This window comes from Uloborus diversus, chromosome 8 (assembly GCF_026930045.1).
Source record: "Uloborus diversus isolate 005 chromosome 8, Udiv.v.3.1, whole genome shotgun sequence".
In the NCBI taxonomy this organism is placed as follows: Eukaryota; Metazoa; Arthropoda; class Arachnida; order Araneae; family Uloboridae; genus Uloborus; species Uloborus diversus.
Genome location: NC_072738.1, coordinates 112,235,381 through 112,260,943, shown reverse-complemented (window position 1 = coordinate 112,260,943; position 25,563 = coordinate 112,235,381). Strand labels below are relative to the sequence as shown.

Genomic DNA, 25,563 nt, shown 5'->3' with positions numbered 1-25,563 from the left:
CTGGAGCTCTCTTTGTAAATCAAGAAGGTTCGAATCAAATACACATTAAATCTATTTAATTTTCTTAGAAGGTTCACGACTAGCTTTAACAGGGAAGATTTCCCAATATTTCAGAAAGGTTACTGACTTTTATCGGAAAACGTTCCTGGTTTCTGTAAGATATGTTACTGGTTGAAATTGGGCACATCAGCTGCCTCTTATTTTCCAGGAATGTTTTTGAATCGCTTTTACAGTGCAAGTAAAAAATAAACATTCAAATAACTGAAATTCTTTTTTTTTTTTTTTTTTTTTCAAATAATCGTTATCTAAATGTGAGGCTGTATGCTAATTTTGGGAATAGTTTCGCGAAACTCTTCTACAGTGGTTCTCAAAACTGTTCGTACACTTTGAAATTTTTTAGTAAAACCAAAATAACGCGAAACTGAATTCGAATATGAAGTTCAATATTTTCTCACATCATTCCTATGTCATTCCAAATAAAATCCTGTAGTTTTTTTCAAAATATTGACGGAAATTCTTTTTGAAATGAGTCGAAAAACGAAGAGACAGAGAAGTTATGCGCCAAAAAAGTCATCGTACACTCAAATATTTTCGAATAAATCACTGTAAAAACGATTCAGAAACGTTCCTGGAAAACAATAGGCAGCTGATGTGCCCAATCTATGGCAGTAACATGCCTTGCAAAACCCAGGAACGTTTTCCGTTAAAACTCAGTAACTTTCCTGAAAAATCTAGAATCTTTCCGTTTAAAGCCAGTAGTGCCATTGGAACTTTAGAGTAATCTTAAGTAGGAATAATATAAAAGCTTGGAACCTTCCTGATTTATCAAGACAGTTCCAAAAACAATATCGCCAACATGGCCAAAGCTAAGTCAGAATTGCTTATAAGTGTCAAGCATCTCACCTGATTGCAATTCTTGCAAAGCTACGTAATCCATACTTATTAGCTCCCTTTGGCAGTTTAGTTAGTATAGACGAGCCATATTCGCACAGAAGCCGGTACACCTTATAAATACTCACAGTGATTCTTTAAACTGGGAGCTAAAATATTTTTTACAACAGAGAAAAGTCTGCATTCAGACAACTTGTAGCAATTCAGGAAACTTTTTGACAATGATACTTGATATTTCCAGGAAGTGGGTAAAAACCGTTGAAACCCCGAAACGTAACACGGAAATAGTCAGTAACGTCTCGGAATTTTTTTACAGTGATTCAGGATTAAAATTATCATATGTCGTTTTTCAAAAATATTTTTGCATTGTCTTGACCCTTAAAGGTCAATTGCCTTTAATTTTTTGTTTATTTACTCCTTAATATTGTGCTTATTACTTTAAAATGGCTGGTATTCGTAAAAAACACCTTTCGAAATTTGAATTTTTTCCCTCATAGTAGCGGTAAATTGGTTTGAAATGTCTCTAAGATTGTTAATTTATTCCATTCTATAGTAAAGTGCTTGATAAAATGCTTTAAAGAAAAGAATCGGACCGAAAACAAGGTAAGAAAAGGTCTACCGGCAAAGTTGACAAAGCGTGATCAGAGATTTACACTTAAAAAATTATGAAAAATACACATTTGAGTTCTGTAAACGTTTCTGCAGAGTTAAATAAAAAATTTTACATTTAATTTTCACCTAAAATTGTTCGCCATGTTCTCTGATTAGCTGGATTAAATGGGACCTCTTCCCGCAAAAATGTTCTTGGTCGTTCGAAGGAAGCTTACGATTTTCGTCGTAAAATCAATGATAAATAAGCTCAAAACGTTTTGGAATTACATCTTACTTACAGATAAAAATTAATTCAACATTTTTGGTTGAATTGTTGTGTAATTGTAAATATAAGAAAAAATTAGGAACTTAATCTTAAGAACGTAGTTGGACTTTTTAATCAGGACGTTGAAGGTGTTCTTGTGTGAGGGTGCATATTAGCATTAGGCCTTAGTAGTTTGAAATTTTGATGAAATATCGAATCATGCTGTGGTCATTTAAGTATTTAAAAAACCAATTTTAAACTCTTAGCCAAAAATTTGGTCATCGGAAGCAACTTTATTTTTTATCAAAATAACGATAAGATGCACACGGTTTTCAACGTTTGCGTCTAGTGCTCCAAAAATTGTCCTAAAGTTTAGGAAATACCCCTTCAATCTCCAGATTTGAACTTAATGTAACATATTCAGAGATATCTGGAGGCTAGATTACGAAAACACGGCTTTGAAACGAAAATAGAGCTAGAAACATTAAGACTCGAAGTGTGGTTGAACACTTACTCAGAAATTATGCAGAAAAAATAAAGAGAAAAAATAAATCTACTCCCAGACGTTTAAAAGGCGTTGTTGGTACTGCATGATATTCTACTAAATGATAACTTAATAAAAAGTTAGATTATTCAATAATGTATAGACATTTTTAAAGTGTGCAAAGACTTTTGTGAGATAAAATTTCTGGCACTTTTTGGTTTTTGGTTAAAAGACAAAATAGTTTTAGTATTTTTTAAAAACATTTCATGTAATTTTGTAGAAAATTGATCATTCATCTTATAATTAAATAACTATTCTGAAATATTAAATCTAATCAGTGGATAGTGTCCTATTTCATTGACAATCGTAGGTGCACGAACACTTTTGGGAGCCACTGTATTTGCTCAAAGCTAAATTGCTGATACTCACAAGCTGAATTCTACAAATAATTTTTCTGTCTCTGCATTCTGCAATCCAGGCAATAATATTTGTCATCGCTAATATTTGCACTTCAATTTTTAAAACATTAATTATTTCGTCTACGAAGATAAAATTGGTGTTTCAAATGTAGAGTTAATTTGCATGCTTTCTTTGCAGAACATTTTATGCAGTGCAATTTTCGTATGGATTAAATGTATATCTTATTTTTTTTATAGTAACTCAGGCACTAAATATTCCAAGTAAATATTTTAGTTTGTTGTTTATGAAAAAAAAAAAAAAACAACGATACGTGTTGAAAATTTAATCAACTTTTGTATTCTGAAAAAAAAAAAAACCTTTACGGTGAACAAAAACCTAATAAAATGTCTAATGTAGTCTAAAAAAATTTGGAAACAATTCAACTTCGAGGCAATTTGTACATCTCGCAACAGCGCATGCTGCCATTTGTATTTACTAAGTTACAAAATGGTAATGAAATCTGACTTATATTTTCGTTTTTCGTCCCTTTACGTTTAGAGTCCAAAAGCCATTTTTATGTTTTTCTTTTATTACTTATGTTTATTTTAAACTTTTGAGATACACAATACTGTAATTATCTGAATACTGAATAGATGATAACGGCTGTGGAAGGTCACATTGATCTAATCTGCTTCAAAAGTGTCGTGTAATTACGGTATTTTTTAGAATATTTCAAAGGCAATTATCGAAAACTAATTATTGGCGTTTAGAAATTTAGTTTACTCTGTAATTTCCCTTCTTGTGTTCAGGATAAGCATTCAACGAATTCTTTCTTGAAATTTATATATTCCCTGAAATTATTAAATACATTGTAAATAGAAACAAAGTAAGAGAAATGCTGGCACGCATAGTCTAGCTTTGTTTTAGATAGCCCCCATCCCAGGAAGAAAGCCTTTATGACTATTTGCTATGTCGGCACCCTTCTTGAGGGGGTTAGACGTACAGTTTGAAAGAAAAAAAATAAACAGTTTAGAGTTTTGAAATTTTTTGCTATGACTCATCATCTATTTAATAAGCAAAATCATAACATAAACGTTAATTATTTTTTCAGTTTAAATTAAATTATTATTATTTTTTTAAAAATGGGGTTGCTTTAAATCGTTAAAACTCATAATATTCTAGGTCATTTTTCAATTTTGTTTCAAAACATATACGCAAATATCTAATCTTTAATTTTTATTCGGCGATTTAAAAAATATTGGTTCGATAAAAGATAGAAAACATTTGAAGAAAATTTTCGAAAAATTCAGATCCTTTTTTTTGTTTAAATCACCTTTTTTTTACAGTAAATGTTGTTTAAAATTTTCCGAATAAAAGTTACAGTAAACTGTTTGAAAAGTATATCCTCCAAATTTCATTACTTTATTTTTATAAGTTCTTGACTTATAAGGGCAACAATTGGGGATAAATTGCATAATGGAGAAAAACGCGTTTAAAGTTTTGAAGTTTTAAGTACAATATTAGTTAAATGCATGCAACAAAGTTAATTATATATTTCTTTCTAATTAAGATAGACACAGGATTAGAACGTCTTTTTAAGCAGAAAAAAGGAGATTTTTTTAAAATGATTAAAAGAAAAAAGAAAATGCTAAATTTAACAATTTTTGTGTCCCGAACGCCGTTAACTCAATCTAGTAGGCATTTAAATATAAACCAAAACAGCTGGAAGCTAACAGGCACTATAAATTTGTACTTTAATAATTACTTCGTGACACATTATGTGTTAAGAAAAGTGTTAAATGTGATATGAAATGTTATGTGGATTTACATGACATGACTGGTTCCTGCATTGCTCCGTTGCAAATTATGGTGTGTACTATGATCGTACAATTTACATAACCAAATCACGAAAGCGAGCTTTTTTGAAGAGGAATTCGCGTTATTTTCTCTGTAAAAATTATCGAATAATATGAAAGCAGCACAATTATTACTGAACTTTACTGTTTAGCTGTTCGTAGATTTATAAACATGTACATTCTGAAAAATGAGGTCAGCGAATATGTATAGTTTTTTGACTTAGAGTGTACCATCTAAACAGTTTAATAAATTCAACCAATTACGCTATAGATAACTACAAACCTTTTTAAAACATTTTTATATTTAGATTTTAAAAAGCACTGCATGATAAATATATAAATAAAAACTGGAAGCAGCGGATTCTGTAGAATGCTATTGAACAACTTGAATTACCAATTATTTGTGCCCAAGAACGAAAAAAATCAAAAACATTTTTAAACACCGTGAATGCAATGTAAAAAAACTTTTACTACTTGTTATACTTTTTATGAATTGTACAGACAATATTGTAAAATAATGTTCAGTATACATAATAAGTTGCATTATACCGTTTAAGTAAGGCTAAAATGGTAAAATTTCACACCAAAATGTTCATTGATTTGAACTGAAGTTTCAGTTATTCGAAAGGAAAACATTTGGATTTCTCAAATTTCACTGATTTTGAAGCGTTTTCAGAAATACCATAAACTTCATGCATCATAATTTCACATTATTCTTTACTTTAAGTCTATGTTGGTTATTATTATATCATGGAGCAATCATTTACACTCTGCTGTACGTTAAGGAAGCATGGCAGCGTGGATGCCAGAACTTGTTTCCGTAAAACTGCAGAAAAACGTTTAACAGTGTATATGTATGTACATATGAACCCAGTGCATATGCATGTAAACAACATTGTATGCAAACACTCCAGTAATATTCAAACAAAAGTAAATAAAAACGTTAAAAAAAAGTAAAAGATAATGCTCTGTACAGTATGCATAAGTGAGTCATTTAATGCTTCTCTTACACTAAAACACGCAATATATTTTTCCAAAGAATCTTGAAACATCTAAACCTTATATTAATGGATTGTGTTATAGTACAACTGGGATTAGCCTCGCCCAGGACTAAATCTTTTTCGATGATGTAATGATCCCCTGAGGGAAAAAAAACACTCTGTTCTCGTCACTCATCTTTTGTTTTTCGTCATACGTGTGTGTTGTTAATAACTCAAGAATATTTCCAGGAGCAAGAGCAACAATGCTTATTTATGTAATAAACAAGGGTCAACGGCTGTACTAAGCCACAATGGTATTGTCCAGTGTAAGAAATTCAAGTTTAAGTAATAATTGTGACAAAGCAAGATATGTTTCAAATCGACATTAAAACTATATCTCTCCTTAAAAGCAACTTAAAACACAATCATAAGAAATTCATTAAAACCTAACTCTACTATATCCTCCATATTTACTTCCTTTTACAAAAAAGGAAGTATTGTATTCACGAAACAAATTTCATTCAAAAATCTACCTTAATTTCCATTTTGCTCACCCCCGAATGAATGTTAATTTTTTTTTCGACTCGACCACATTGGATAAGTGCCTAAGAACGTATAGACACGCGAAATATCCGTTTTGACGATTCCCGAGTTAGTCACAACGAGTTTTCTCGTGACATCTGTACGTACGTATGCATGTGCGTATGTATGTCGCATAACTCAAGAACGGTATGTCCCAGAAAGTTGAAATTTGGTACGTAGACTCCTAGTGGGGTCTAGTTGTGCACCTCCTCTTTCGGTCGCATTCGGGTGTTTCTAAGGGGATCTTTTGCCGCTTTTTAGGAGAAAATCATTGTTGATTTTGATGCAAACTCAAGTGGTGTTACAATTTGACGGACACTTGGCGATATATCGTCAGTCTTTTGGTCGCCAAGTTTTGTCGCCAACTCGGCGACAAATTTGGTGATTTTTTTAAAAAAAATCTGCTTTTAATTTGACCACTGTTGGTGATATTTAGAGAGTAAACGTTTGAATCACATTAAAATTGCCAATGATTGGAAAATGACACTAAATTGGAGTAAAATGAAGTCATGTAGTCACACATCAGCTCGTTTTTCACAGAATCAAACTACAAAGATAGTGTACTTTTATTATATCTAAGTGAACGACTATAATGCCTATCTTTTAATATTCTACAAAACAAGAGAGAATCCAATTGCATTCCTTCGCAAGTACTTTTTACAAATAAAAATTGAACATCATTTTTCTGAAATTCAATGCATAATTTTCTTGCTTATATGAACTTAACAGCACGTACCGTCATAGATTGCATATAGTTTTTTAGTATTCTTATTTTAGAGATTGTTCTCTAAAGTAATACAGAAAGAAGCTACCTGTTTGTATAACAATATATTTGTTCATGAGCACAATTTCCTGATTATTTGGTAAAAATAATAATGATCTAAAAAAATCATTCAATATGAATTTTTATCAACTTTTTGATAACATTAGGTTCTTTACAATGCTAGAAACAATAAAAAAATAGTTTAAGATTTTGATTATGATAATGATGCAATGAAATCCAGTCAAAACGAACTTTAAGGGAACGCAAATTTTGTTCGTTGTATTGAGAATTTCGTTGTAATGGAATAAAAATAATATTACAGAATTTAAATCGAGACTTAAAATTTATTTCTTTGAAACGGATATTTCGTTGTATTGGGTTTTGTTATTTTGGTATTTCACTGTAGTAACAACAAACAGATATTAATAAGTGCAAATGCAACTACTATTACTACTACTACTAGTGATGCTGATGGTGATGATGACGACGACAATGGTAATAATAATAATGATAATAAATGATAAAGATGATAAAACTATTGATGATGAGGACTATTTTGTTGGTAATAATAATGATGATTATTATGATGATGCAAATAATAATAATAATAATAATAATAATAATAAATAGTAATAATAATAATGTAATAATAACACTAATAATATAATAACAATAACAATGATAGAGATAATAAGGGTAGTAATACTAATAATGCAATAATTGTGAATGATTGTGACTTCCATTTAGTAAATGTGAAGAATTTTTACTATTTAATCTTAAATGTTAGTACCTTACATTTAGTAAAAAATTATACTAAGTTAACACACTGCATACTTTAACTCAGATACCTCCGAAGAAAGGACATCTTTACTTAAAGTTCAAAATGCTTAGTTACGCTTAATGTCCCTCATTAAGAGGTTCTATTGCATTTATATTTAATTTATAATATTAAAATTAATTAGAACCGATTACTCAAACAACATTCTCAGTACTGAATCCATTACGTAATTACAAAAGTGTTACGGCATTATATTTTAACCATATATGTAGTTGGTACGTTAGGTCATAGATCAAATACTTTGATTTAATTTGCTGAACAGACTAAAATGATTTCAGATTAATATTTGAAGGAAATGATTTTACATCATGTGCGCTTGAGTAAGTTGGTAATAAATTTGAAACTAATTGCATATTTTAAAAACTCATTATTTTTGCAACTAATGGTCAGTTATTGTTTGGAACAAATACACTGGAAACTCTCCCCTCAGCACTAGTTTATTAATATTTACAGAGACTGCAAACTTTTCTGCAATCATTAAGTGATAATACCACTAATCAAGTAATTTGTTTAGATTTGGTTTTTAACTTTAAAGCAGATTACAAAGGAAACATCAAGTATGTTATTTTAGCAGTTCATGCCCACAAGATTTATTATTGATGCAGTTGTTCATTAAGCTTGTAGTATATAGAAAACTAAATACCAGTTTTGTAATGGGAGTCAATATACTTTCTTAGTAACCGTTTACTTTTATATTGTCTTTGAATAAAGTGCATTAAAACATTTAGAAGCAACACGCGAGAGGAAACCATTTTTTTAAATCTTATATGTTTAAATGTTATAGCCTTAAATCAAATATTGTCAAGAGCTAAATAAGCTGATTTGAAAGTACGTTTTCACTAATTTTTAAACAGATAAACTATTCGCCATAATTCTATTTCGGTTGTTTAGTATTTCTTTCAGAAAAAAAGGACTAATTGTTACTAAAAGGACTGTGGAATTTGTTTCACTTAAACTGATATTACATTCCAGTAAACTACAAAGGCTTTGAAAACGATTGGATATTTCGTTTTCAAATGTTGTGTATCTCTTTTGTCAAATCCTAGTGATTACTAATTTCAATAGCACAATTATGTTTAATATATTACAATATTTAGAAACAGAATAATATGAAAAAGAAATGTTAAACTGATTAACAACAAACAAGTGCTTAGATAAAATTCTAAATTTTAAAAATTGAAAAAGAAAAAAAAACAATTTTTTTCATTCCAGACATTTATGATTTCAATCGAACTATTTTAATACATCCATTTCGTAACGTCCCGTTCCTTAAATTTTTAATGATTTGTGATGGAGAAAGTTATTGATCTGAGGAAAATAAAAATTTATAATTTAAAACTTAAAATAGTGATTCAGTTAGTAGATGAAATGATGGAAAAGGACATTAAAGTTTAAGATATAATATGACAAAGCAGCTGGTTTTTAATGATGGTTCGTCTAAAAAAAAAGTTGGCAAAAAAGCATCTGACTTAACGCTGATTTTTATAAATATTTGATTTTCCACTAATTTGCTTTAGAGATTTTTTGTACAATATTAAGTTTTTTTTTTCATCCATCTTCTTTTTTCTTTTTTTGCTTTTTTCAAACTAAAAAAAATGAAAGCTGGTTGCGGGTGTGTACAGGTACTCTATTTTAAACTAAGAATTTGTTTGAAATTTAAAACATCTCTATCGCCTGTTTCACTGCATTATTTTCGCAATATACCTTAGGTACAGTCATAGAAAAAAAAAACGAAACACTTTTAATTATTCGGCCATTTTTCATGCTAGAAAGGAAAGAAAGATATCATCCGACTTAGTCTAAAGTCTTCTTTAAAACTACGTAGGTAAAATTTTGATAAGGGACCATATACAAAGCAAAATGAGCACCAACTCTTGATTTTCAAATGGGAACCCCTAATTTTTGCTACATAATTATGTTTAGACCGCAAAATACAGCCAGGATACGAAATTTCACTGCATTCCGTGCAGTAGAACAGGAGTTATTAACGAAAAACCTTTTAGGGACCATCACCACATTGAAAACGCTTCTTTCAAGGTCACGGTTTATCAAGTAACGGAAGGTGAACAATGAAAAGATCGAGATTATCCAGCTCAACTCATGCTTTTTTGAAGTTCTCTTTTCTTCCGTAATCCGATACTTTTTAGCCGATTATGTTGCGGCAAAAAGCGATTTACGGTTGTTTTTTTTTTTTTTTTTTTTTGAAAAAAAAAGTAAAAATATTTACTGATTTTTGTCTATCTGCATTAACCTAAGAAAGACGGATGAGGTTTGGCTGGTCCATCGTATAGATCGTTCTTTAGTAAACCGAATAATGACAAATTAAAAGTAATGGAACTTTTTGACTTTTTCTAATATAAAACTATTGGATTGCTCATATAATCATTCAAGCCTCATAGAAATGTAAATATTCAACCTTATACCTAGAAACATGATGTGAATATGTTTGATAAATGTTGCACCTATGTTACAGGTTTATTTTGGAATGAATAAAAAGTCTTTGATTGTAAAATGGAATTGCGCGTTTTTAATTTCGCAGAGCATCGGCAGAAGTTTGAGCCATCGCACACAAAATTATAAAAAATATACCGCACAAGGTGGGAAGACGCAGCATTAAATAGATTGGAGACTCGAGCGAAGCAAGGTCCATTTATTCCGTGAAAACTTGCTCTAAATACATAAAATGAACGAAGTATCAATCTAAAAAATAAAGCAGAAACAGGAGAATATGAATACCCGTTAATGAGCAAACCCTTTATACTCGAACTTTATTTGGGAAAAATTTGGTTATTTGAATTAACCCAGTGGACAAACACAGTAATTGTTCTAGCGGCTTTTTTGTAATCAAAAAAAGAGAATTTGTTTCAAATCCTCATTTATGCGAAAGATCGTAATGCGTGGTATTATTAAAAAGACTTAACACAATCGGCGGTTTTAGTTAAACATGTAACATCTCTTAAAACCAATTTAGGAAAGTAATTTCCCAATGCTGTTTCTAGCAACGAGATTCGAGATGGTTCAACCCGTAATTAAAAAAAAAAAAAAAAAGCCATTTTAATTTTAACCAATGTGAACGGAAATCTGACTTCTTGTCATTTCTCCGATTTTGTAACATTACAAACAAAATTTAGCTTTATTTGATATTGCTTCGCGCACTATATACTTGCACACTAGCACTGTCTACAGCATCAAGCTGGCGCACCTATAGCAATACTATAGGCAGCACACCCGACAGGCGGGTTGAACTACCCAGAAGCTACGATTTCGTCCTCGCTGCATATTTCGCAGACAGGAATCGGAACTAAGCGTGTGGGATGCGGAAGTCATCTTATTGAAGCTGAGAGTGCGAATAAACTGGTAGGCAAAGTAAATTTATCTGCTGTATGTTTACGGCATCTCACTGGTGAGATAAATTTTCTTCATCCACCAGTTTTTAGGCACTCTCGGCTTCAATGACATGACACCTGCTACATTGTTCGGCTAAATCTAGTTCAGGGCTGTTGTGTTCAATATTAAGACTCACAGCAACCATGGAATGGGAAAACCAATTCGCAGTGAAGACGCGGGCCGCATTCAGCCCGCGACGTTGGTCCATGTGGCCCGTTGTGTGTTCAAAGAATAAGAGCAGGAAGTAGAATTAGTTCCAGTGTCACAGAGTTGGAGCCGAATATCCAGATATTGGATTCTGAAAAAGATGCATTTAATAAAATAGGCACCCATTAGTTGATAACAATATTTTTTTTTCACTTTCTTTCTTTGATGATATTTTTCCATGTTGTTCAAAAGAGAAGAAAACATTTTGAAATTTTATCATTGTCTTGCGAGAATTATTTTAATGTGAAATGCACGCCAATGACCGAGAAAGTAAATAGAAAAATAGTATTTAAATTATAATTAAGAATAGACAAAAACTCAACTTAATCTAACACGCAAATTAATGTTTTGTTAAATCTTTGACGAAGTCAAAAAAAAAAAAAAAAAGTTCACAATTAGCCACAACTACTACTTTTGTGCTGAATACAGCTCAAAGCACGCGGCCCACTAATGCGATTGAGATTTCCTCTCCTAGATCCTAACACATTGAAAATTATTCAAACTCTATACAAAAAAAATTAATTCCTGAAAACCAGTAAACTTATCTAAGAGCAATTATTACTTTTTGACCCATTTGGATACTGTTAAAGGAGAAACTTCACACTGTCGGTTATTTTTCGAGTACTTTTTCCCGAATTAGACAAGGCAATAATTTTTCCTTTTAGCAAATTATCACCGGGAAGAGCCACTAATTCTACACTCTATTACAACATGACTGGCAAGACACTGGGGTTTTGTTGTATGTTTCTGTGAAAAAGTTGTGCATGTTAATTTTTTTGAGCAATCACGATTGCTTATTGCTTTCATTTGACTGTTTTAATGTGATATCATTTTATTTTCCCACCAGCACCCTCCGCAGCACCATCGTCGGCCGGCCGCCTCACGATGCTGCTCCTCTGGCGAAAACTGTCTCCAGGTCGCGTCAATATCCTACACACACACATACACTCGCTCCTACACACACACATACACGCACTCCTACACACACACATACACACACTCCTACACACACACATACACACTCATGCCTGCACAGACACAAACACTCATGCCTACATACACACACACACACGAACGCCTACACACGCGCGTACTCACACATACGAACGCCTACACGCACACGCGCGTACACACACACACGAACGCCTACACGCACGCACATGCATACATACACACACACGCATCCACACGCATGCGCTTACACAAACACACACACACGAAAGCCTACAATTACGCGCGTACACACACATACGAACGCCTACACGCACACGCGTGTTCACACACATACACGAACATCTACACGCACCCGCGCGTACACACACATACACGAACGCCTACACGCACACGCGCGCACACACACAGCACTGCATACACAACACGCACACACATGCGCTTACACAAACACACACGCGCATACATACACATACACGGCTCGTGATTGCGGAAAACATTATTTGAATTCAAGATGCCAAAAATTCAAATTAATATATATATATATATATATATATATATATTATATATATATATATATATATATATATATATATATATTATTTGAGTTATTGTTTTACAAAAGGCAATGGCTAAACGCAGAAAAAATAAAAAATAAAAATAAATAAATAAAAAAAATAAATAAAAAAAATTAAAAAAAAAAAAAACAGAAGTATTTAAAGTATAGCTTTTGATTTAAAAAGTTCTACAAAATATTCTTTTATTAGACAATGAAGTAGTGTTTCGCATTATTTACATTGACGTCTGAACGATATCTACAAAAAACTGACGGTTGCAATATTGTGTTGTTCTTCTGCAGAGACAGCGAATAAATTTATGCATTTAAAAAATTCATAGGCGTAACTCTAATGTAGAAAAACCACGTTATAATTGGTTTGCTTAGTTTGTTGAACATTTTTTTTCTTTTTTTACGAAGAAACCAACTTTCATAATTTCTGTTTTAAAAAAGTATACGGTCCCCTAAAGTAGGAAAAAAGGAATTTTTAAGCATAGCGCAAAAACTACTGAATATTTTGAGCTCAAATTTTGGATTCCCTCATAAAATCTCTTCTAGATTGTTTTTCTGTTAAAATTTAATATGGTTTCAGATCATATTTTTTTCAAAAAATATTAAAATAATTCATAAAAAAACTAAAATTACACTTTGGGCGTTATAAATGATGTTTTTATTATTGGGTCGATTCATATTTTGATACAAAAAAACAATCTTTGCCGTGCCTAATCTAGTTTTTGTGTTATGAGTAAAAATATCAAAATACGTTTTAACATTACGAGGGGAATTTTTCAAAACTCGATTCTGAAGTAACGGCTGGATCGAATTAAACAAAACTTTGTATACAAAGTTAAAAAAAGATGCTGATTACAAATATGTGATAAAAAAAGGGGGTTCTCATTGAAAAATTTGAAGTTGATGCTCGTTTTAATATGAAGACGACCCCTTAACAACAGTTTTTTACCATAATTATGTAGAACTTTTTATTCCTGAAACAATGACACCTTACACGTGTCTCTAGTATCAATAGTCTTTGAATACGATCGAGTGTTTCGTTTTTTTTTTCTATGACTGTACATAGCTTTCTTCTCCATAAAAATTCATAACTTTTCTTCTCTTTTCTGTACTTTTGTTTATAGCAGAAAAAGGTTATTTCTGATAAAACGTGTTTTATCGGAAATAGACTTGTGAACAAATAATTATAATAGAATGAAAGATTTTAAAGGAAAAAAACATAAAAGGGACTGCCAAATTTGATTTTGAAATTTATTTAGCAAGTTTGACTTTCCATAATATTTGGAAACCATGTTCAGATTTCTTCTAATGATCAATTCAAAAAGGCTGAATAACTGAAATGAAAGTCAAACAGGTTAAGTTCATACAGCAGGCAACAGTATAAAGGAAATTAAACGCAAATCGTATCTTTGATAGAAAAATAGCGCATCAATTCAAAACTAGCGCATCCTAATTCGCATTTGAAATGAGCAATGTGCATTGAAATTTAATGTCCACTTCATCATCACGTACTATTAAAATGAAAAAAAAAAGAGAAACCTTTCGAATTTTAAAAAATAATTCGAATTCTGTAATTTTGAATTCAAATTATGTTTTTCGCAATCACGTGTTGCGACAGAACCCTACTCATTGGTTACTAACCCACTTGCTTGTTTCCTGCAACGGTTCCTGTTCCTCCTCTTGGGTGGTTTCGTGTGCATAGTTGTGTATAAGTATGCTTGGTGTGTGCGTAGATCTGTGTGTGCACGTTGGCGTGTGTGTATGTGTGTAAAAGCGCGTGTGTGGATTGTGTGATTATGTATGAGAGTGCGTGGGTATAGGACATGGACGCCACCGACAAGGAGCAGCGGCTACCGGGACGAGTCGCACCTGCAGAGGATGGTGGGGGTTGCAAAAAGAACCAAACATCAAGGAAGGTCAAATGAAAATAATTAGCAATCGTGATTACTCAAAAAAAAAAAAACAAAAAAAACAAAACAAAACAATATAGCGAATCATTTGAACTAACAATCAAGTGGAGTGCTTTTTTTTCTCTTTTCGGTTTTACCTTAGGGCATTGAAAACGTTTTACTGTTATAATAATAATAAAAATATAGAGCTATAATTATTATTTAAAAACATACAAGAAAAAAATTAGACTCTATGAGTTAATGACAAAAGATTTGAATGTAGTCCACTGGAATAACTAGTATTGTGTTTTCCGCGCAGAAAACCAAACCATGTCTGTTAAAGGCACGCTAATCTTTTATATAAAATTTTTAGCTTGTTTATAGTTTATCGTGGATTAACGAAACTAGAAAGTTTGTATTTTTGTAATGTATTTAGAGAGTGAAAATTACTAGAAATAATGTATATATTTTACAAGTGTACTTCAGAGAATGTGTTCTTTGACATTTGAATGAACTTAAATCTTAGTTGAAAGTTTATTATCAATACATGCAACAAGCGACGTCGCTCGTGAAGAAGAGAATTGGTTTAAAGTCCAAGGTAATGACTACGAGTACGCGAGAACAATTTCAATATCACAAGTAATTTTATTCATAACGCAGTTTCAAGCCAAAAGAGATTTTCCAAGTGTCAGCAAAATTTTGAACCATGCAATTTATTTACTTTAGGAACGTAGTTTGAAGTAGACAGGGGAAATCAAAGTAAACATCGCGATTGCCTTTCAAACTAGTAAATAAAACATTTTATCTGTTAACAATATATGTTACATTTCATCCTCAAATACAGACAACGCCGTTTTTGCAGCAAAATGATGTATTACTTTTAAGTAAAGCAAAAGTGCATTAAAAAAAATAACAATAAAATAAAAACAATACATTTCATCCTGACATTTTTTTCGGAAAAAGGATTTATTTTTCCATCACTGGTATTAAATCATGTAAAATTTTGTTAAGGAAAAAGGTGTGGCGTACGTTAGAGAGCACATAACCTAATTTTGCCCCCGAACTTTGAGGGACTTTTGGTTCAGTGGTTAAAGCACTAGGTTAGCATCACAAAGGTCCGTGGTTCAAATCCCGACCCGAACAATCATCACCACGTCATGATGATCTGTACGCCACAAAGGATTAAAATTGCTATTATTTGTTCAGTTCTTCTTCAATAAAACATCTTATATTCCCTTTGTAGAAGACAGTGCTGTAATTGGAGGGAGAGGGGATACCTTCATTTCTTTTTTAATTGTAAAAATAATGCAAACAATTTTAAACAGTAAACTGGTTTAAAACTAACTTTTCTTTTAGTAAATCCCTCCCTTACAAAAAAATGGATGTATTTTTTTTTTAAAGTGAACATTTCTTTTGGCGCAATGAGGATTTTTGAGGTGGGTAGAAACCATTTCTTTCGCAACGCTGTCACCTTACCGACAGTTGGAATACAGTGCGTGCGCGGCCTCTCTTAATTTCTTTACTACGATTCTTTCGTTGGGAACTGCGACTCGCAGTAGCGCTCTCAGAAGCGCGCGAGTCTCATAATTCAATTTCCAAGTAAGCGTGAGTTCGGTCATCACTCGCCGTCAGTGCATTTCTTGAACACATGAAAACATTTTTAAGCTTAAAATTTTGAAGTGAAAAGTTCTTTCTACGCGTTGGTCATTTTTTGAGATGGGGAAAATAATAGTATTACTGATATCGGTATACATGTGTTTGTCATTGCCAATATGGAATTTAACTGCAATGGTTGATGTTTATACTGGCTAAACGCAATACAAGAACTTTTATGTGCTTTTCTTTTCTTTAAGCATGCTTCTGCATTGCTTTAAAATAAAACTGGAGAGAACTCTGATGATTTGCCAATGATTTTGAATGGAGACATCAACATCAAATTTACAAATGATAAATGTGTTGTGTTGTGTCCAATCCTTCAGGATCTAGCGACAGCTACATCAAATCCATAATTCCATGCACCCTCGCAAAGTCGAGCACCAGGAGTGGGTTGTCGCGGACATCCTCAAGAGTGAGCCCCAAGCAATCCAGTAGGTGTTGCGGGGAGGCCGGCAGCAAATGGCACTTGGGACACGTTGGGAAGACTTTACGGCCGGATTCAAATGACATGCATTTCAGGTGCCCACTGAAGAGTCTTGAGATGGCCGTTTGGTCCTGTCTGTCGGCCTTGAAACGTAATGCACCTCCTGGTTTTGGTCTACTGTACCAAGAATGAGCTGGAGGAGCTAGCCAGACATGCCGGTCTCTATTTTTCGCCGCAGAGAAAATCTCTTCAAAGGTTAGGTCGTAATCAGTCGTGGCCATCTCAGAGCAGCCTCTTTTTGCCAAAGCATCCGCGGTTTCATTTCCCGGAATGTTGACGTGGGAGGGGATCCACTGAAGGTGGACGTCTCTTCGCTTTGAAATAGTTTTAAGCATATTGATGATTTGAATGCTTACTAGGTCATTTACTTGGTTCCAGTCCTGTAGATGTTGAATTGAGCTACGGCTGTCTGTAAGAATCCAGATGTCACTACAGTCTGTGGAGTGGAGAATTTGATTTAAACCCTCCTTAATAGCTATTAATTCGCTCTTAAAGACCGAGCAGTGGTCTGGGTTGCGTCGAGAGAGACGTACAGAAGGATTCTCAATATATATACCACTCCCAGTATGATTTGACTCGTCTTTACTCCCATCTGTATAAATAAGAGTAGCGTAACTCGGGATACTATTTATGACCTCCAGAGCCAGTTGTCGTAGATATTCAGGGACATCAGAGTTTTTGTTGGTTTGAGACGGTAGTTCAGAGTGGAAGTAAACTCCAAGGAGTCCCTCAGTCGGACTAACACAGGGTGTTAGAGATGAGTACTCCACTGAATGGGATATAATATCCAGTTTGTCGGCCATACCAAGTGGGCTATTCCTTTTGAGTCTCTGGTTGCTACTCCAGCTGGACAGATATTCAGATGTACGGTTCTGATTTTCATAGCTTTTTAGTTTGTTGAAGTATTTCACCAGTTTCGAGTTTCTAACGAGGCCAAGGGGAGGGAGATTAGCCTCATAAAGTACTATATCATTTGGGCAGCTGTTTCTTAGGCCTGTTATGATGCGAGCCGCACTCAATTGCACTCTCTCCAACTGGAGAAGGTTAGATGTCGAGGCGCAGAAGTATACCGGGAATCCATACTCAAGGATAGGCCTGATTAGTGCAATGTATGTTGATCTGAGTGTTTTGGCGTCAGCACCCCAGTCTCTGCCAGAGATGTACTTAAGGATATTCAGTCTCTTACGGCTCTTGATCACCAGATTTGAGATGTGTCCGTTGCTCGTAATCTCCTGATCTAAAACAAAGCCCAAGTACTTTGGATGTTTAACATATGAAAGAGGCTGATCTTGAAAGAGGACTTGGGGGTGGTACGAGTACAGGTGTTTATTGGTGGTAAAAAGTCCAACATATGATTTAGTGACGTTAAAATTCAGTTTGTGGTTGTTTGCAAACTTCCACACATCCGTTAACGTAGCGTTTAAGGTCGATTCAATATTTTTCACATCAGGGCCAGAGCACCACAGCACAATGTCGTCAGCAAATATTCCGACATCACACTCCGGAGCGATGATACTTTCGAATCCAGCCATAAACAATGAAAACAGAGTTGGGCTAAGGACGGATCCCTAAGGGACCCCCTGATACGTTTTGAACCAGTTAGATAGGGTGTCTTGACACTTAACACGAAAAATTCTGGCTCTTAGAAAGTCAGCAATCCAGGCAAGGGCACTGCCTTTGATTCCAAATTTGTCATGCAGTTTCAGGATGAGTAGGTTCCACCACACCCTATCAAACGCCTTGGAAAGATCCAGAAAAACCGCAATGGTGTGATTTGTTGGTTTGATGTTTTGGAAATCTCTGATATTTTGACAAAAGTAAAGAACTTGATCTGTGGTACTATGTCCTCTCAAATGATAAATATATACCATTAATTGAATACGGTTTCCGTACAGCAGCTTCTTTCTTGCCTGTATCAGAAAATCTCTAAAATAGTTTGTCTGACTTCCTTTTTTCAATGCTTGTTGAAATTTTGAAATAAGGCAATATATTATTACATTTAATAAATTGCAGTGAAACAATAAAAAATAATTTAAACAAACTGAGTACGAAACGTAAATATTTATGTCATATTATAACGCTATAAAAGTCATAATTTCATTCATTATTTTGTTAATGCAGGGGTTTTCAAACTTATTTTATTAGTATTTGCATCAGCAGGCCATTTGTAATTAAATTTATTTTAATGTATAATTTCTCCACTTTTAATAAAAAAGTGCTATAGCAACAGTGGTCAACGAGTTAATAGGCTCTCACTGTTCCCTCATTGTGCATATAAACTTAAAAGCTGTCATTTTTAGTCAAAAAAAAAAAAAAAAAAAAAACAGCAACATCATTATACAGTTAAAACAATCTTTGACTAATAGGCTAATGTCAGATTACTAACGTCAGTCTGCAAAGTTTATTTTACTGTTAAGAAACAGTGCAACAAACAATGGATATATTTTACTTAAACACTGTAAAAATGATTCAGAAATGTTCCTGGAATAAAATGGGCAGCTTACGTGCCCAATTTCTGCCAGTAACATATCCTGCAAAATTCAGGAACGTTTTCCGCTAAAATTCAGTAACCTTCCTGATACGATTTGGGAAACTTTCTGAAAAAAATCAGAAATCTTCCCGTTTAAAGCCAGTAGTGTCCCTAGAAAATTAGAGCAAACTTTAGAAGTTATAATATAATAGCTTCCTGATTTATCAAGGAAGTTCCAAGAGCATTATTGCAAACTTTGATAAAACTAAACCAGAATTGCTGGTAAGTAACGAGAATTTAACTCGCCTTCAATTCTTGCAAAGCAACGTAGTCCATACTTATTTGCTCCCTTTGGGAGCTTAACTAGCATGGACGGGCCGTATTTGCACTGAAGCTGATACACTTTATAAATACTCTCAGTTAATCTTTAAACTGGGAGCTAACAATAATTTCTCACAGCAGTGAAAAGTTTGCATTCGTGCAACTTGCAAGCAATCCAAGAAACTTTTTGACAGTAATACTTGATTTTTCCAGGTAGTGGGTAAAAACCATTACAATCCTGAAACGTAACACGAAAATACCCAGTAACGTTACGGAATTTTTTTAGAGTGAATGGGTACAATCTATAATGACATTTTTTTTATATGACACTTCAAAGAAACTTTTCTTACGCAATATTGTTCATGGTATGTAAATCTGACTTTTTAAAAGTTTTATAAATCCAGAAATATTCAGACAGAAAATAAATTGCCGTTCTCTTACTATTGTCTCTGTGTCACTGTACCCACTTCTTTCCTATATCTGTAATTGAGAATTTTAGTTGTCAAATGAGGTAGTGAGAAGCAAAGGCATGTAAGTAGACATTTTCAAGTTTTTTGCGTAAAAAGCGTTTACAGATAACATCCTAGGTAGGTTTTCATTTATTTTTTTTTCCTAAATCATGCTGTATAGCAGCAATTACCTGGACTACTAGTACCATCTCTTGCCCCAAGACAGAGGAGAGGTTCACCTACTATGTGTACTGGTTACACTGTAAAAACGATTCAGAAACGTTCCTGGAGAATAATAGGCAGCTGATGTGCCCAATTTCTGCCAGTAACATATCTCGCAAAAACCAGGAACGTTTTCTGATAAAAGTTAGTAACCTTTCTGAAATATTAAGAAATCTCCCCTATTAAAACCAGTCGTGAACCTTCTAGAAAAAAAATATAGGTTCCCCTTAATTGATTAGAACCTTCCCGATTTACCAAGAAGGCTAAAGAAATATTCGAGCAAACCCCGGCCAAGCTACGCGAAAATTGCAAGCAAGAACCAAGCATATTCCTTGCCTGCAATTCCTGCCTCGCAAAGCTCTAGCTATCCAGTGACTTATTTGCTCCCATTGGAAGCTTAGTCAATCTGGACTAGCCATATACAATCTAAAGCCGAAACACTTAATAAACATGCTCCGTCAATATTTAAACTGGTAGCACAAAATATTTTTCACATCAGTGCAAGGTCTGCATTCGTGCACCTTTCAGAAATTCATGAAACGTTTTTGCGAAGATACTTGATTTTTTGGGAAAATAGGTGAAAGCCTCTGAAATCACGAAACGTTTCACGGAAATAACCAGTAACGTTTCGGAATTTTTTTACAGTGTATCTCCAAATTTTTAATTTTGCCACTTGCATCCCTTTGCTTCTCACTGTCTCAAATGTGGAACTAAAAAAATAACTTTCGAAGGAACGCAAGTAAAAATTTTACGTTAATGCAACAATGCCAAACATGTGTAAAAATTTGTTTTGCGAGAAAATTCTGAAGTATGTTTCATTAATGTATTTTATAGTCTATTTTTCATAAGAAAACAAATTGAGTTTAATCACAGTTCATAAAAACATATTTATTAGAACACATAAAAAAAAGAAAGTGATGCATTAGGTAGAAAATGTTATACGCACAAATAAAGTGTGCTCTAAAGTATATTAGCTTCGTGCTCACAGTTTTAGATTTCCTATTTTTAAAACATGATCAAAAAATATTTTATGCAGTAGATTTTTTTAAAGATAAAATACTATTTTGTTTCAAACAGCTAATGCTGACTTTGCATAAAATGATTTACAATGTATAAAGTATAGGTATGTATTCGTGTATTTAAATTGTTACAACTGACACTAAAAGAACAGAATGAAACAAATATTTAACTATCTCTACTTCAGAAGTTCGCAGTTACACAGGTTTTTAAATAAGTATAAAGTTAGCATTATTCGAAGGTAAAATCCGAATATAAAATAGAGCTTTAGTTCAAGCAAACATGTTTTGTCTAGTTAGATTGTTTTTATATACTTCATTTTTCATTTGTTTAGCAAATTTTGAACTGCCTTCGCATTAACGGAGTGAAATGCATCTTTTATTTCAGATGTGCATAAATTGTTTGTAACATTTTCTGACAGATTACAATAGAAAGGGCTTCAGTCAGTCACTAAAAATAAAATAATTCTTGTAAAGCAACCATGACCATAAACATGGAGGTCTGTCCATATTTCTTGCCTTTAAAATATATGGCCCTTGACCGAATATTAGCATTATGATCGTAAACTTGATTTTGAAGCTAAGGTAAAGGTAAATGTTTTTATAAAAAAAACTCTTTATTGCTGTGCGTTGCTTATAATTTCATGTAAAATAAAATTAACCTGAATTGTTTATGATGTATGTTTTTTAAAATATGCGCATTTCAAATCAGGCCATTCATTTTGAAGCACACCCTACATTTTTTGAAGATAATCCTCATATACAACATATAATAGCAAATTCACTGACTGCGTAACGTTCCTGACGTCTCTAACAATGAAACCACAGCCATCTTAACACAAGGCCTGCGCGCTCATTCAACATGGCCGCCCGTGAAGGCGGTTTGTTTACATCTCATAATAGCTCTACCATGAATAAAAACTTAAGATTTTTTTAACCCATTGAGAAAGTAAATGGTTTTCACATGAAGTACTCTGATATATCTCTCAATTAAAATTTTATATCGTTTAAGATTTAATATCGAAACAAATAGTTCTTAAATAGGAAATTAAATTAAACTGTATGCATATGACACATTAAATATTATATTACGCAGCAGATAAGAAAGGAAAATGAAAATTTATTTGTATGGATATGAAGAAAATACTCTTGAAATTTAAATCCTAACGTAAAATAAAGTACGAAATAAATTTTCCTTACTGTAAATTGTAAAATGAGTTAAGATAAACGCGAAGTGCATATTTGTTGTTCTAATCTAATAATCATTTTTCCCGCGAATGATTAACAGTAGTATTGATTTTCTTTGATATAAATGTAAACAAATGAAACAATAATATAAATTGGAATAAAAAACCTATATTTAGACATTTTTCTAACTGTTAAAAAAAAACATACATTTTTGAGAAATGAATTGCTATAATACCCAATAATAGTTACAAAACATCTAAACAAGTGAAACAAACCAAACAATTGAACGACAGTACTGATGCATATATTTCAAAGCAAAAAAATGTATAGATTTATCATGAATTTTTACTGGGAATCTATTTATTGTGAGTCAACTTCTTTATTTTTGTTTTATCTACTTTTGCATTACTACTTCTCTTAAAAAAAAATCAACAGTGTGGTGTTCCCGTAGGGTATACTCGATACGCCGTATACTCTCAAATATTTTTTAGACATATAGCGTATACCTTCAAGCTTCATAAATTTTCATATTATGACATACTATGAATTTGATCACATACACAAATTGTGCGTAATGGATTACTGGGAATAAACCCTCAGAAAAATTGATGGGAACATCAATATATTATCAGACATCAATATATACACGATTTATAAAGTAAACAGTATTTTATAAATCGTTTGCATTACCTTTCGCAAAATCAAGAAAATGCTGTGATACCAAATCTTGTAATGATCATGTACCAGATTTCTAATGCATGGCTCGCCAATATTTGTTAAAAGCTTTAATTAATTTTCATTGGAAACGAATTCCTTCGAAAAATTTTCCACAAAAATTTGAAATATATTTATACAAATAGATGGTGCTTTAAAAGTTAAAACAGTTGGTCCTTTTAAAGAGCCGCGGTCTAATGTATCTATTAAACTGCACTGTTCAGATAATTTGTGTAAAAAGTTCATTGAAACATTAGTTAGAAAAAAAAATAATCATTGCTTAAATTGAGGGCAAAAAAGCGAAAGTAATAAAAATATATAGCATGAAAAAAAACCATACATAAAAATGTGTACCTTACAGTAATAGAAGCTGCTTTAAAATATAAAACAGTTGATCTTTTTAAAATGCCGCTATCTATTGTGTCTACTAAACCGCACTCTTCAGACAATTCATACTAAAAAGTTCCTTGAAACAATATTTACAAAATATAATTATTACCCAAAGTGGGGGCAAAAAACCTTCATCACTAAAATCGAAAGTAATGAAAATGTATAGCATGAAAAAACCACACATAAAAATTTGTACCTTATAGGGGAAAAATCATTAAAATAATATTTAACAAGTATTTATTTTTCATTATCGATTCTATTAAAAAAATAAGCATTGATAATCAGACTTACCTTCTTAAAAACATGTTTTGGTCAAAAAATGTAGCTTCCAAACATATTCGGAAATGTTAAACAATTAATTCGTTAAATTTTCACTACTAAATCATCCCAACGGCTTCTGCAGCGTTAAGCACAACAATACAAAGAAAGAAAAAAAGAACATCATTCCAAGTCTCCATTAAGAGACTGCTGATAACGTAAACTGAACATTCACACATACATTTCGAATAATTATTACTTTGTTAACTAATACCAGAGTTGTTTTGCAACGATCAGCTAGTCCACGGACGCTGTTTGAACTAAAGGAAATTTACCGCCGATCGCCTCTGCGAGGTCACGTGACATCGATTGCGCAATACAGCACGTAGGCCTGATATATAGAAGGCTGTGATGAAACTCGCGCCATAGCATGACAATTTGAATATATTTTTTGGCAATATTTGACATGCAGAGAAATACTTTATTTTGACAAGCCTGAACTAGATCCGGTAACTTAGCTGTTTTACTGGTAAGAGTAATTTTAGAAGAAGGAAGCAACGAAAATGTGGCCAGTAATGAACGCTATATACTTGAGTGGAGTTTCGGGTTAATCCACAGAAATTAGGGTTGAGATTTCAATCACCAAAATATCACGAAATGGGCAATTGCTTCGTTCAAATGTGAAGAAATGAAAAAGTGGTCAACAATGAATGCTATATATACTGGAGTTTAGAGTGATTCCACTTGAGCTAAGGTTAAGATTTCAACTAACAAAATATCAGAAATTGCTTCGATCAAATGTAGAAGCAATTTTCATCCCCATACCATGACGGATGATTTTCTAGTAAAATAGATTTCTGTATGATTTAAAATAGGCACAATAAGTTAAATGTGTAGGTTAAATTGTTTATTTTCTTTTTATCTCTTGTTTTATTTCAATTAGTTGTGAATGGTACGGGACGAGTGAGTACAGTGATCTATAGTTCTTGAATGATCCTGTATAGGTCCAGTTCTATTGGTGTAGTACATAAAAACAGGTGTTTTTTTTCCTTTCCAATGGGACTGTATAAGGCACCCACCTCAAGAGCCGTCTGGGCCATAACCAGACCTAGTGCGCTCCTCAACAATGCATTAGTCTTTCATGTGTCACCATTAAGGCGCTGAAGAATGACACAGTTGTGTTTTTGACGCCCAGTTTTCACTAGATGGAGGCACCTGGGCTCTCATTTGATGCGAAAATGCACTAGGAATTTAATTTAGCCGAGGGATATTCTAAGCCAAACGAATACCCAAGGGATCTTTTACATGCCGCATAATCATACGACATGGGCGCTCAAGATTTTCTGCATCACGAAAAGCCACCAATTGGCCACCCAGGTCAGAACCTGGGTCAACAGGCGTAGAAGGCCAGCTCCTAACTATCACGCCACCAACCGGCTAGGTGTGTTGTAAGTTGTTGAAAAACGAAAAGTTTATCCTCACTAATCATCGATTTGTCCTGCAGGAACACATTGCAGGAACAGTATCGAAGGAAATTGTTCAGTGCAAAACATACGAGTTTTAGTTTCTGAAGGCTCTATTAGACTCTCGGTGTGTTGTAGGGAAATGGTGGGTACAGTGTGACACAACAATTTAATTACATCTTTCATTATTATAAAAAGCACAGTTTCAATTTTATTTTAATGGTGCATTTTTTACCACTGTAATAGGTATTATAAAAGTGGACCTAGGAAAAAACTACGAA

The 25,563-nt window shown here is 33.0% G+C and overlaps 1 protein-coding gene across 1 annotated transcript; it reads right to left on the bottom strand.

Moving 5' to 3' along the window:
- Positions 1-16,643: 16,643 nt before the first annotated feature.
- Positions 16,644-18,323, bottom strand: LOC129228541 (uncharacterized). Its single transcript, XM_054863222.1, has one exon. It carries the CDS (start codon positions 18,321-18,323, stop codon positions 16,644-16,646), a length of 1,680 nt encoding a protein of 559 aa, XP_054719197.1.
- Between the last annotated feature and the right edge of the window lie 7,240 nt (positions 18,324-25,563).

Coding starts and splice junctions, on each gene's coding strand:
- LOC129228541 (XM_054863222.1), bottom strand. CDS start 18,323: ATGGCTGGATTCGAAAGTATCATCGCTCCGGAGTGTGATGTCGGAATA.